Raw genomic sequence first — 13,378 nt, forward strand, 5'->3', positions numbered from 1 at the left:
AAGAACAGCTTCCAAGGTAGACAAAATACATTATTCTTTCACCTTTATTCAGCAGGCAACAATTTGATTATTGACCAAAAGCCAATGTTTACTTTTTCTCGTAGCATTATGTAATTTAATTATACTTAGCATACGTAAAGCTACGGAAAGGATTCAACATTTTAAAAGATTAAAAGCTTTGTCATAACCTTTACACAACCACGGTGTAATTATGTTATGTTATGAAAAACTTAGATCCTCAACAGTGCAATTACAAAGCAGAAAACTTACGTAAGTTACGCAAACGTAGGCTACCCAATTCCCAATATTTTTCTAACCCTAAAAGCAGTTTTGATGCCTAAAGAAGTTCTGCACTGCGGTGGCTTGTACAGCCGCACTTGATTGCGTTGGTATAAGTTTGAAAATCAAAAATAAGCTTTCTTAACTATGTTAGGAATCAGAACACGTTGACATGTGAGTAAACAATGGCAGCGACTGAATGAAAATGCTATGCTACCTTGGATGCTTTGTATATTATATTGCAATGTGTAATACATGGAATAGGTCGGGATTGGTGGTATATCTCAGAAAGTATATAATATCATGAATGCACACCGCCACCACCCTGGAAGTGTTTTAACCAGCCTAGCTGCAGAGTAAAGAGAAGGCAGTCCATTTGGAGGAGATCCTATATCAGGCGTTCTTTATGATACACTGTAATGCGGTGCTAATGTCTCCATCTTGTTCTCCCCCTCCCTCCACTCACCTCCTCTGGGAGAAACTGGGGAGATCAATATGGCTGCCTCCCTTTGTCTCAGATTGATGGACTGTTGGGTTTAGTCTAGAGTTACAGATAAGGGCTCGGATAGACCAACCGCCAGCCACACCTGCATAATCACTTAGCCCTGTACAGTATGCCTCTGCGTACAAGAATAAATATGTGTGTGAGAGCGGAGGATGATTTTCTCCGCTTTTAAACGGGTGTCTTGAATAATTTAACCCTCATAAATAGTGTTTGACACATGTTCAACAGGGTTAGGGAGCCACTTTTTGCATAAGGTATTAAAAGTATGATTGGGAAAGTGGAAAAACCTTTACAGACACTGGGAACTTATCGTATGGCAGATGGAATCAATCATTCAATGATGTATGATGTTATGGTGGTGCTATGCAGTCCTGGACAATTTCAAGAAAACTACATTTGACTGGATTACAAGGCGATTCGCAGTCTTGTAGACCTGGACCCTGATTAAGAATAATCTTGTAATTGGTTTAGAAACCTTAACGGAGCCTATTGTGTTTTGTGAGGTTAATCTGAGGCTTGTCTTCCAGCAGAATACAGCCTATGAGCCCTGTTAAATGACTGTCAAAGTCAGGACCTAATTTAATTTAATACCTTATAGCATCTTTATCTGAAGGCTTCCTGTAGAGAACTGCATTAAGGAATTAATGTCATGACATGAGGAAATATAGCAGGAGGTATGCATAGCCATGCAGCTGTAAGTGCATGTATGGCTGCTGCAATAACTGGATCAACTGGCTGTCTACTGCAGCCTTAAAAAATCCATCAATACACATCAGTTGATTGATATGAAGCAAACGGACGGATTTTCAGATTTGTCAAATGGAACATATTTCATTGAAGTGATTTCAGTTGGAAACATTCACAACAGTAAAATACCCCATTGTTAATTTACCTCCTCAATGCTTAAAGCTAATCCTTTCTGACATGTACAACTTTGTTCTGCCAAGGCTTCCCTGTTCCAATTGAAGTTTATTGCAACCTACGCTGCATACAATATTATCTTTGGCCTCCCACGGCAGACCATCAGTAGCTCAGAGCTGAAATATGACGTTAAATCCCTCTCTCACAGTGTACTTTGGATTTAGGTGTAGTTAAAACCCCTGATTTGGACAGATATCTTTAATATTTGTAGCACACTATACCGTGTTCTCTGGATTTTAAGATGCAAAAAGTCCATGATGACCAAAACACAATGAATTTAATATGAAGATATTTTGCAACCTTTCTGTTTTGAAACTCATAATTTTTTAATAAGTTTGCTGCTGGTTTCATTCGCAAGTAAAAAGTAACATTCACAATCTTAGCTGAACCATCCTGTTTTCTAAAATCCCTTACATATATGTTGCTATGCAGGATCAGAACACAGACTCACACTTGAAGTTGTGTTCACTCAACCCTTTGTAAAAAACATTTAATCTTTCAGCCTGTATGCTCCCTAGCTAACTCAGAAATAGCTGAGTGCACTAGTTTGGTAGTAGTGGGCTAGTAACAAGAAAGCATTATCTGAGTTCGACTGGTCCATGTCAACTAATTAATCTTCATATAATACTATTATTCTGGTGTAATGCTATTGTTATATCATCTCAATATGCCGAAATGTTCCTTTGGGCTAAAAGCCAAAACACATGCTCTGCATGCAACAAACAATAGCACGTGGCTAATTATTATTGGCTAACCCGAACCCTGACCCTAACCCTGATCAAGATTGTATCCTAACCCGAGCCACTCCTCTTGCTCATGTCTAAACCTAAGAAAGCAGAAATCAGAAGCTAAGTAGGGTGTGTCATGACTTTGTGTTGCTATCATTCTGCCAAGGCTAATAATAAGCCATGGTGCACAGAAAGTATGTATTTTTGGGGTAATGCGCTGCTGGACAAATGGATTCCAGGTCAGATGATACATTTTTTTTCAAACTATTGATGTTTAAGATTACCGGGCCCTTTAGGGATCAATGGGCAGGTCCCCTTATTATGACCTCCATATCAAGATGGTTAACCCACATTATGAAAAGGAAAACACCACCAAGCTAGCAGCTCTGTGAAACTATTCTTAGGCAAAGTTAAGATAAATGCTAATATGAGCAGGCTAACATGCTCACAATAATGAAATGTATTCTCTGCTGTTTAGCAAGTATAACCATATTCAACATGTGAGTTAAGTGTGTAAGCAAGTTTACATTTGTAACCCAAATTTCATATCAATCCATCAAATAATTGTTGATATATTCCGACTGTACCAAAGTGGTAGAGCAACACATTTAGATATTTAGATATTCAGCCGTTGTTTACTGTAATGTTCAACATGCTTCGATCTCCTGTGGTGTACAGGTCAAAGTCATGCTGAGGGTGAGCCCAACGCTGTCAGAGAGCCAAGGCCGACCACCTGTTCTCTGGATTGACCCGTCCAAAAAAAGAGTCACCATAATGGAACCAGTGAGCAAAAGCCAGCTACACGCTTCGATGACACTAGGCAGGGATTGCAACAATCTTCTGAAAACCTTCAACTTTGAGGCTGCATATCCTCAAGAGTCAAGCCAGGTTGGTTACCTCATCCTTATTACTAATTAAAATATGCTTTCTATTTAGGCTTCAAAATATTGATTTATATTGACCAATAATGTGATAGTTTACCATTTGTCTGCTAAATTCTGTGTTTTCCTTGTACATTTTCTCCTCTGTACACTGCACCACGGTTGGTTTGCTCTCTTTGTCTAATGACCTGAAAACTGATAGGGCCTGGATAGCCACCACAATTACACAGTCCATCAATTAAATTCAACCTTCTCCAAGCCTTTCTAACAGTATACAGTATTTGAGCCCAAGGGAATCTACAGAATCAGTATGCATCTTAGTTATTTTATTTCATTGGATGTTCTATTTCAGTGCATAAATGAATCATAAGATGCTTGCGGTTCTTTGTTTTCTGTTACTAGGCCGAGGTCTGTGCGGGCGCCTTGGCTGATGTCATCCGCTGTGTGCTCAGCGGCAGCGATGGATGTGTTCTGGGTTTGGGATGTGCTGATGTGGGTGAGTAATCGGTCGCTGTGAGAGGCCATGGGTTAAAATCCTATGATGAGAGTGGGACGCTTTTATCTGTTCTAAGGGGCTGTACTTCCCCTCCTCCATCTTCTCCATCCCAATACTGCTATCATTCACTCCTTCCTTATCACTTAAACTCCCTGTGTCCGTTAACTCTTTCTGTCCTCGTATCAATCTTGATTCCACTGTCCAGCTTCCTTGGTCTTAGCTGTAGCTCTAGAGGATGTTCTACACTAGTGACGGAAAACTGTAGTCATTTATCTTTTCACCTGTTCTATCGTAAATAAAAGCCTATTCATCAATTATACAACAACACGTGCTTTTTCGAAAGCTTCCCGTTTTGCCTTATAGACATTTTACTCCTCAAAAAGACACAAATATTTAATTTTGTTTTGCTGAAGCGCTGAGCTCAGTGGGGACTGTAAACTGAATGTACTGTAATACATTGCTATTAGAGAGATGGAACCCTGCACTTAGCGTCGGTGAAGGGGTTTAATAGATTTGTGGCAAGCATAGCACAAACACACACACACACACACACACACACACACACACACACACACACACACACACACACACACACACACACACACACACACACACACACACACACACACACACACACACACACACACACACACACACACACATATATACACAAGGACAGGTTCTCCTTGGAGCTTCTTTTTCACATGACGCCACTCTCCGTAAATCTGATTGAATTACTTGGCCAATACAAACTACATGTGGCCCTCAGCCAAGGGGATATCAATCTCCTCCACACAATAGTATTCTCTCTGAATATCGGCAGGCAGCTTGGACTTTAATTGGAAAAACCAATTCTCTTATCCTTATTCAATTAGAGTTTGAATAAGACAAGAGATGTTCATACAGGCTCATAACTCAAGGCTAATGTGGGGCAAAAGTGCAATTGGAGATAGAGTATGGCATCATTCTGAATCAAATCTGAAAGTGTTTTTGGGTGTGTTTCTGTAAATGTGTTTTATATTTATTAGTGCATATTTTGAGAGCTTACTTAGTGTGTCTCTTTATTTGTGAGTTAGAGCATTTTCACTAGAAGTTAATCATGCATTTGCTTGGGACTGTACATATGTGGACTACTGTGCAAGTGCATCCATATTTCTAATATTTGTAACCATGTACCTATCTAGAAAGTATTCATTGTCTGGGTATTATGTTCTAATACCTAATTTTCATGCACTTTTGTCCTTGTCATTACAACTTTTGAAGACCTGCAGGCTGCAGCTGTGAAACGTACTGCCAGCCTCTTCTTTTGTTTTTGATGAGTTCACCGGGTTAAAGCCAGTGACATACAATTCAACCTGAAAATTGTTAGTTAATATTAATCTTTGAAGACCTGAAACTGGCACAGAGGTGATTTAGCTAAATTTAGCTAAGATGTTAACATCACCATGAGCAGCTAACAAGCTTAAAGTGACAATGCTAACATGCTAATATTCAGCAGGTGTGTTACCCATTTTCTCCATCTTCACATGCTATTGGCTAATTAGCACAGTACAGCAGGATTGTAACTGCACATAAAGCCTGCACTTTTGCACAATAACTTTGACATGCACTCTCTTTCTGCACACATACTGTACATGTGTATATTTTTAACTATACTTTTGTTACTAATCTGTATATATATTTTTTTAGAATTTTAATTTTCAATTTGTGTTTCATATCCCTGTGTGAACCTGCACTGTTTTTCCTCTTCTCTGTTGCTGCACAAACACTCTAAATTTCCCCACGGGGCTTAATAAAGGCACATCTGATCTTATCTTAAGTCACTGGTTGGGCAGTTTGCGGTATTGAGTCATAAACCAAATAATTTCCAAAAAAGACATTTTGACCAGTTGATGTTTTTAGAAGGAAAGTTCACAGTTTTTAAAACTATGTATACATGACTATTTTTATCTATACAACATTTCAAGGAAATCTTTTCAATATTTTATATGGATATAATCAAAATAACATATATTTCCCTCTAGACCATATGATGTGGTTGTTTGTCTGTATATAGCATGCAATCATACAGTGTGTTTGCTCTCCTGTCTGCCTCAGGCTCCTGGTCCAGCATGGTGGGGAATGGTGAGAGCATCCAGAAGCTTGGGGTTGTTCCCTGTGCCATCTCCTGGCTCTACACTGCCATCGAGCGGCGTAGGGAGAAGACCTGGACCGACCTGACGGTATCAGTGTCTGCTATTGAGCTCTGCTGTGGAGAGGAGGACACACTGAGGGATCTGCTAGGGGAGGTTGTTCCCTCACAAGGCAGTGTCCAGAACAGCCCAAAAGCCCATGTGAAACTCCAAGAGGACCCTGTCTATGGAATCCAGGTAGAATTTCTTTAATAAGAAATATGGAGCTTGTTAAAAGGGCTGCTTCTTCTGCTTTGTCTCTGTCTGTTGCTGTCTGTTACACAACCACAAAGGGGTCCTTTGACCTAAATCATTGGTGTACTCAACCTTAAAACAAAAATATAGTTAAAAAAATAAGTTATTGTTATTGGTATGATAATGTACTGTCTGAAAGCAATCTTTGGAAACAATTGAAAGTCTATCCCAAATCTGTAAACCAGTGAGCCGAGGCCCTATTTTTTGATGCTGCCTTTTTTTAGGCTCTGCTTTACTGGTAATGGTTCTAAGGCTCAATATTTCACGCACAAACAAGTGTTATTTCACAGTTGTTTCAACAGATGTGAACAAGAAAATGAGCCCATATTAATAGAGGAATTTTATTGTCTTATAAGTAGGAGGTGTTAGTTATATTACTGATACTGTAGAGAGGATTCCTCTAAGTAGATTATACACTTTCACAACTAGATATGATAGGATTATTGTTAATGATGATCTAGGTAGTCAATTTGGGCAATCGTCTACACTGCACGTGAGAAAAAATTATATTTGCTTTGAGTTGAGCCTATTAGATAGCATTAAAAAAACACTGTCACGCCATCACCTCTATTGTAGGTGGGCATTTCTTTCCAATTTTTCATTGAATACTAAGAAAAAGGTAGAATTTCTGTTTGAAGTATTTTATGAGAAGACTTTATCCTCTCCTCTCTCTCCAGCTACGTAACCACAACCGGGTGAAGGCCCCCACTGCAGAGCGGGCTGCTTCCCTGCTGGATGCTGCCATTGCAGCACGTCGCCACAATGACTTCATAACGTACCTGTCCCACAGCTCCATAATGTTCTTCACTCTCCACGTCCAGCCCCCACGTACAGAAAGCAGTACCATTGGCAAAGGTTGTTATGAATTATTTATTTACTAGGGGCAACTGGTGGTGAATTTTGTGTTTCCCTGCTATTATTTTTAACAGTAAAGACTGCATTTAATGTAGTTAATACATATCTCATAATTCATGTTTGAAGCTTTTTCAATAATCTCTCTTCTCTAACTCTTTGCTTACCATATTCAGGTTCTCGTGGCCCCACTAAGTTGACCATGATAGATGTGTGTAGTGGCATAAGGGGCATGAGCAAGAATAAACCTCCCTATTCTGAACTTGGCCCTATTGTCTTGTCTCTACTGAGTGGACATAAAACCAATCCCAGCAAGTAAGAACTCCAAATAATTATTGCTGTATCATGTAGGTAGAAACTGGTGTAGAACTTTATTGCTGAAGTGAATTTTTGCTGTTGGTCTTCTCACTTGGTTAATCAGCTTTTTGCCTGTAAAACCCATTTGTACTGGCTTAAACCTAGTGCTATAATAAAAACTATATCAGAGTTAGAACAGTAAAATATTTCGCTGCTTTTTAGATGCATCCATAACATCTGTACATGTTTCACACTGTTTCTGCATAGGGCCAGTAAGTTGACTATGCTCCTTCAAGAGGCATTGGGTCGTGTAAATTGCCACACCACAGTGATCGCTCAGGTGGATGATTCACTGTCACACCTTCAAGAGACCCTGTCCACAATCCAGCTGGCTTCTCGCATCCGCAAGATGCAAAAGAGAACGAAGGTACTGTGCATTTTCTGTAAGGTTGACCATTTCACCAGCTTTTTGTGGCTCAGACTGTTGGAGCTCATTTGTAAAGGAAGAGACAGAAGTTCCAAGTGCATGCCAATGCTTTGTTTATAGATGTATGTTTTACAAAATCAAGTTCTCGAACTAACTCCACAATCCATCTTTCTCCAACAGCAGTCCACTTCTTGTTCACCTAGCGGGAGGAGTTTGACTAAAGAAAAGAGAGGCACCACGTCTTTGTCCTTGCGGGCATTCCATTCCACCGAAGAGGTAGATGTCGATTCCCCTCATTTCCGTTTGCGAGGTGAACTGGATGAGCTCTCCAGTAGTGACCAGTCCTGTGACACAGTCATCCAAATAGACTCAGAAGGCCTGGTCCATTCCAAAGCACCCTTAAGATTGGCACAACCTGAGTTTGTGCCTATCATACCCTCTTTGCATCCTAACAAGGCTGACATGGATGACCCAGAGTTCACTGCTCTGCTCCAGGAGCTTCTGAGAATTCCTCAGCTGCAAGGAGAGAAGAAGAACGAGGAAAGTGTTCAAGGGAATATTGATTTGAAGAAGCCAGTAGGGGACTGTTTCAAATGTGACACATTTGCTGAACTTCAAGAGCGCCTGGGCTGTATTGATGGACGTGAGGCAGCAATGGATTTGCTAAAGACTTCATCGAAAGGCCCCTCTGCCAACAATGTCACAGCTAAATCACAACCCCAGAAAGAAACAGGGAAACAGACAGACACCAAATCATCAGTGGCAGCACAGACATTGATGAATCAGGGGTTTGCCTGCTGTCAGACCTCTGCTGGAGAAAAGCAAACAGATGGTGCTTTCCCAGGAGACAGTTTCCAAAGAGAGGATTCAGGCCTGTATGACTGTGAAGAGTGCAGTGGAACCAGTTCCAGCGAGGAACTGCTGAATCAAACTCTCAGTCTTAACATGACCTGTCGATCTGAGCTGCCTAAAATTGGAAAGTCAAATGATAAGTGCTCTTGTCAGAACTTAAATAAGGATGCTCAGGGAATGGTGGGCAGTTCCATTGCAAGTATAGAGGAGAGCCCTAAAGCTTCTGATTATTTCAAGTCAGGCAAAAGGACATCACCAATTGGCAAAAGCTCTCCCATATCTCCTTCCTCGTCCTGCTCTTCTTCACACTCCTTGGCAACAAGTGTTAAAATTGGCGATGCCTTACCTAAACGCCCTGCAGAAGACGTTAAGGAAATGAAGGCCACCATCACAGTAACTGTTCAACAGCCACTGGACCTAAAAGGTCAAGATGAACTTGTCTTCTCTATGGTGGAGGAGGTGACCATCAGTGGAACATTGGACAGAGGGAGAACAGGTGGAAACATTATTTGTTTCAGAGAAACTGCCCAATCACATGAGCAAAGCTCTCAACCAATCAGGATAATCAGCAATATCAGTGAAGAAACTTTACCTACAGGTTGCTCTAATACAAACAAAAGCTTTGGAGCTCAATCTGTACCTGCAGAGACTAGCACTGAGATGCCCCAGTATCAATTCATAAAGGATAAGAGGGTCTTACCTTCCTTTATAAATCCCATGCTGATTGATAAAGACATAGATTGTGAATTGCACGGTGCAAGACAAAAAGAAAGTCCACAATTTACAGGAGACAAGCAACATTCGGACCTCAGAGGACAAAATGACAAAAGTCGAGAAGATGTGAAGGCTCTTGAAAAGAGCAGTGGGGCTTTTGCTTCTGATACACATGCCAAAAAGTCCGACAAAGTATGTGACTTACATTTTATCGAAAGTCCTTTTGACCTAATGTGCTTGGAAGATTCAGCTTTCTGCGATGAAATGGCAGAAAACAAAATGTGTGAAAAGAGGCCAAAGCATTCAGACAAAAAACACCCCAGAGACAGGGAGCATGTTTACTCCACCAGAGGCAGGGAGCATGTTTACTCCACTAACACTGCAAAGGGCTCAGAGGGAGGAGAAAATGGTTCCAGTCGTGTTGGGAATGCCCAAAAGAGGATTGGTATTTCACCTGGTTGCCAGGAGACCAACTCTGCCACCTTTAAAACAGGTAGTTTGCCTAGAGGCTGGCAAAATGCCCACCAGGACAGTTACTATGGTTTTCACATGGCAGACAACCACAGAAACCCAAGGGGGGTGACATCATCCACCCCTTGTAGCCCAGGAGTAACTCTGGAGAGGAGGCAGGGCAGACAGCACTCCCCAGCAAACCACAGCACTTATTTCTGCTCTCCTCGGAAATATGGAGCAGAGCACAAACAACATGCAAGTAGATTTCCCACAAAGAGTGTTGAATCTTTATTTGAGACCTCAAATCTTAAAATGAAACATGATAACATGGGTGGGAGGCCAAAGTCCCCCACTGAAGACAGTAGCAGGTTGTTTAGTGCCAAACTGGAGCAGCTGGCCACAAGGACTAATTCCCTTGAAAGAATCCCAAGAGACTTCCCAACTCTGGAAAGAGCTAGTCGTAACAGCTCCATAAGCTCTAAGGGGAGCTCCAAGGGAAGTGTTGAAGGGACTCGAATGGGAGGTTATAAAGGAAATAATGAGGGAGATTGTACTCTACCAAGGGCTAGCAGGAGCCCCAGGAAGAATCCTCGGACAGACCAGGGTCATCATTTCTTTCATTCTGAAAAGCCTGTATCTCAATCTGCAAGGCATACCCATTCCAAACTCTCTGCTGTGGGGAAACTGAAGATGTCCAGCCCAAAAGTCCGTCGACTGTCCGCCCCTAGCACCAAAAACCTCAGTCTCCCGCATAAAGGCCTGCAGGCGTCCATCAACCGCAGCGCAAGTCTTTCTCCAGAGAGTAAAACTGTTAGTTTTGAGCGGTCTTCCTCCTTTTTCTCCTCTTCCCCTCCAATGTCTTTTCACTCACTCAGTCGCACTCCAAGCCAGAGCTCCACATGCTCATCGACAAAATCGGCAATCCAGGGATACGTCAATGGCCGGATCTCAGACTTCCTCAAAGGAAGGGCTCCAAGCCCCACTTTAGGGGGACTGGACCACATGACCGCACTTCCTTCGCCATACAGCCAGGTGACTGCTCCCCGCACGCCAGATCACCTGAGTGGGCACGCGAGCGACACCACCAGTGTGTTGAGTGGAGATTTACCACCAGCTATGGGGAAGACATCCCTGAACTTCTCTAACAGGAACAGTATGGTGAGCAGTGGATATGGCAGCATGCTGAGGGACAGTGAAGTCACAGGCAACACCATGTCAAACAAAGATTCCGCCAGCGACCGGAGCAGCTCACTCCTCAGTGTGGCTCGAAGCAGCCGAGCATCTCGGAGGAGAGGCAACACAGGTAAAACATCTGGAATAGATGGCCTTAAATGAACTGAACAGGATGACTTTCTCTTCTGGATAGATCAGAACTTCATCCAAGTGTCGAGTCTCGTTATATGTTGTTGGTCTTGTATTGTAATTTTGCATGAGCGGTCTCAGAATGACCATTTTAGATAGAATTTTATATTATCACGTTCTTAATGCAACCACTTATTTCTATTTATTTCAGTAAAGGTAGATAACTGACTGTAGATATTTGAATGTATGTTTTCTTTTACTACCTGTCAATTGTTTATTGATGTTGCATTGTATTGATGTTTGAAAATTGCAATGTCCCAATGCTGCATTGGCACATTCAAACCCATTCAATTAAATGCAATACTAAAAACTTTTATGGATCTTATGGATATCTTAATTTAGTTCAGTAAAGGTTATTGCATAAACCCACCTTACCATTTGTCCACCAAACATGATGTAGTGTACACTTTTCAAACCAATAGCCACTATTTTCATAAATGTTCATTCCACATTAACTTGTTTTTTAGAATACCACATAACATATTAATGTGATATTAATTGGAGATGACAGACATCTGTAGAATGCAGTCATTAAGAGCCAAATCATGTAGGAGGTCACATCATTAATATATGAAGCCAGCGACGGCACTTACTAGTAGTAAGTGCAGAAAAAGGAAGAGGGTTTGTCTGGTACAGTAAATCATAAAGGTATGTGTTTATACTAATATTATTGTAATTATACACTGAAAAATGTTTAATATCATTCGAGCATATGATATTAAGTTTCTTAAACATATTTTACTGCCTATCGGGTTATCAATTTTGGACTGTGCTTAATTTCCTCAGGTAATTAACTCATCTTCACTGGGATAAAAGCTGTTTCCATATAATTTGAGTAACACACATTGTTAATGTGTTAGGATCCCAATGACACAAATCATAAATGATCTTTTCTTTTACTTGCAACTGAAACAATATCAAAGCACTAACAGAAATAATATCTCCTGCTTTGATTTTTTTTTTATAATGTAGGGCCACTGGCAAGCTGCATTTGCCCTCAGGCACATCGCCAGTGTATTGAAGGCCATTTAGGGACAGCAGCCTTCATTTATCATTACACATCTACTGTTACTGTGTTGTGTGATGCTTTTAGAGTGGAATGATAGTTGACAGTACTAACGTCCTGCCTCATAAATAGTATATGTGCAGCAATCTTAGTCTGTGTTGCTGAATTTAAATGAACATGCTGTACATCTATTGAAAGTATAAATCCCAGGCCAAATTTTGTATTTACTGTTGGACAACCTGAAGTCGTTTAAACCAACATCCTACCTAAAAAAATACTTTGATTAGGTATTTTTTTAATTTCATTTAGAATAACGTAATGGTTTTACTGTTTAAGTGCAGTAGAAAGGAAAACAGGTTGAGATACAGCATCTCACTCTACCTCACCTAGGTACTCATCAGCGTCACGTTTCCCATGATGCACCTCTGCCCCTGAGACGCTCGGCTAGCAGTCTGCATTCTGGCTTGGTGGCTCGGGGAATCCCAGAAGCCTACGAGATCAAGGTCTATGAGATCGACAATGTGCAGAGGATGCAGAACAGAGCAGGTGCTGACAAACAGGTGCTGGGTTCATTTTGATTTTCAGGAGGTTAAAGGACATTTTGTAAAATATGACCTTTATTAACCTCTTTTGGTGCCCCAAATGGAATACAAACAGTGGTAGAAGAAATGTCCACCATACATCTTCTGGCAGCTGGTCCTGATGCAAAGGAATCAACGTAGTGGTACACCCTGAGTTTTAGTTATATAGCCTGTATATTTAGTACTTCTGAACTATTATTTAAAGAGCTACACATGTTTAACGCTAAACATATTTGAAATGTATAAGGATTTTACAGGGATTCCGATTAACAAAGCCCTGTTATGCGTTTGGGGTTTTTTCCTTTCCTGTAGTGTGTTATATAGATTTTTGTGCATGTAAATGGTCTACAAAGGTTCAACTTCCTGTGTTCCCTGAGGGAGTTTCTCTCCCACACACTCACCCCCTGCCTGAAACACCTCCATTGGACTCCTTTGTTTACTTCTGTATAATACTGACATCACTGTGTAACACTCACGCTTCTATTGGCTAGTGCTCCAACACATTGTGAGGGATAGGCTACGGGGCGGGACATCTCTAAACGGTTGACCAATCACAAGACCTTTTTGAACATTAAATCATGGAAACATGTCACCGTAG

General features: G+C 41.0%; 1 protein-coding gene across 1 annotated transcript in view; it reads left to right on the top strand.

The window, feature by feature from the left end:
- LOC134877042 (kinesin-like protein KIF26B) overlaps positions 1–13,378 on the top strand; it is a 31,738-nt gene that overhangs the window by 8,588 nt on the left and 9,772 nt on the right. The window contains exons 6-13 of the mRNA XM_063902394.1: positions 3,112–3,321; positions 3,717–3,810; positions 5,908–6,179; positions 6,914–7,091; positions 7,265–7,403; positions 7,653–7,812; positions 7,993–11,134; positions 12,590–12,759. Coding sequence (XP_063758464.1) covers positions 3,112–3,321; positions 3,717–3,810; positions 5,908–6,179; positions 6,914–7,091; positions 7,265–7,403; positions 7,653–7,812; positions 7,993–11,134; positions 12,590–12,759 — 4,365 coding nt within the window. The remainder of the gene's footprint in view (positions 1–3,111; positions 3,322–3,716; positions 3,811–5,907; positions 6,180–6,913; positions 7,092–7,264; positions 7,404–7,652; positions 7,813–7,992; positions 11,135–12,589; positions 12,760–13,378) is intronic.

This window comes from Eleginops maclovinus, chromosome 15, assembly GCF_036324505.1.
Source record: "Eleginops maclovinus isolate JMC-PN-2008 ecotype Puerto Natales chromosome 15, JC_Emac_rtc_rv5, whole genome shotgun sequence".
In the NCBI taxonomy this organism is placed as follows: Eukaryota; Metazoa; Chordata; class Actinopteri; order Perciformes; family Eleginopidae; genus Eleginops; species Eleginops maclovinus.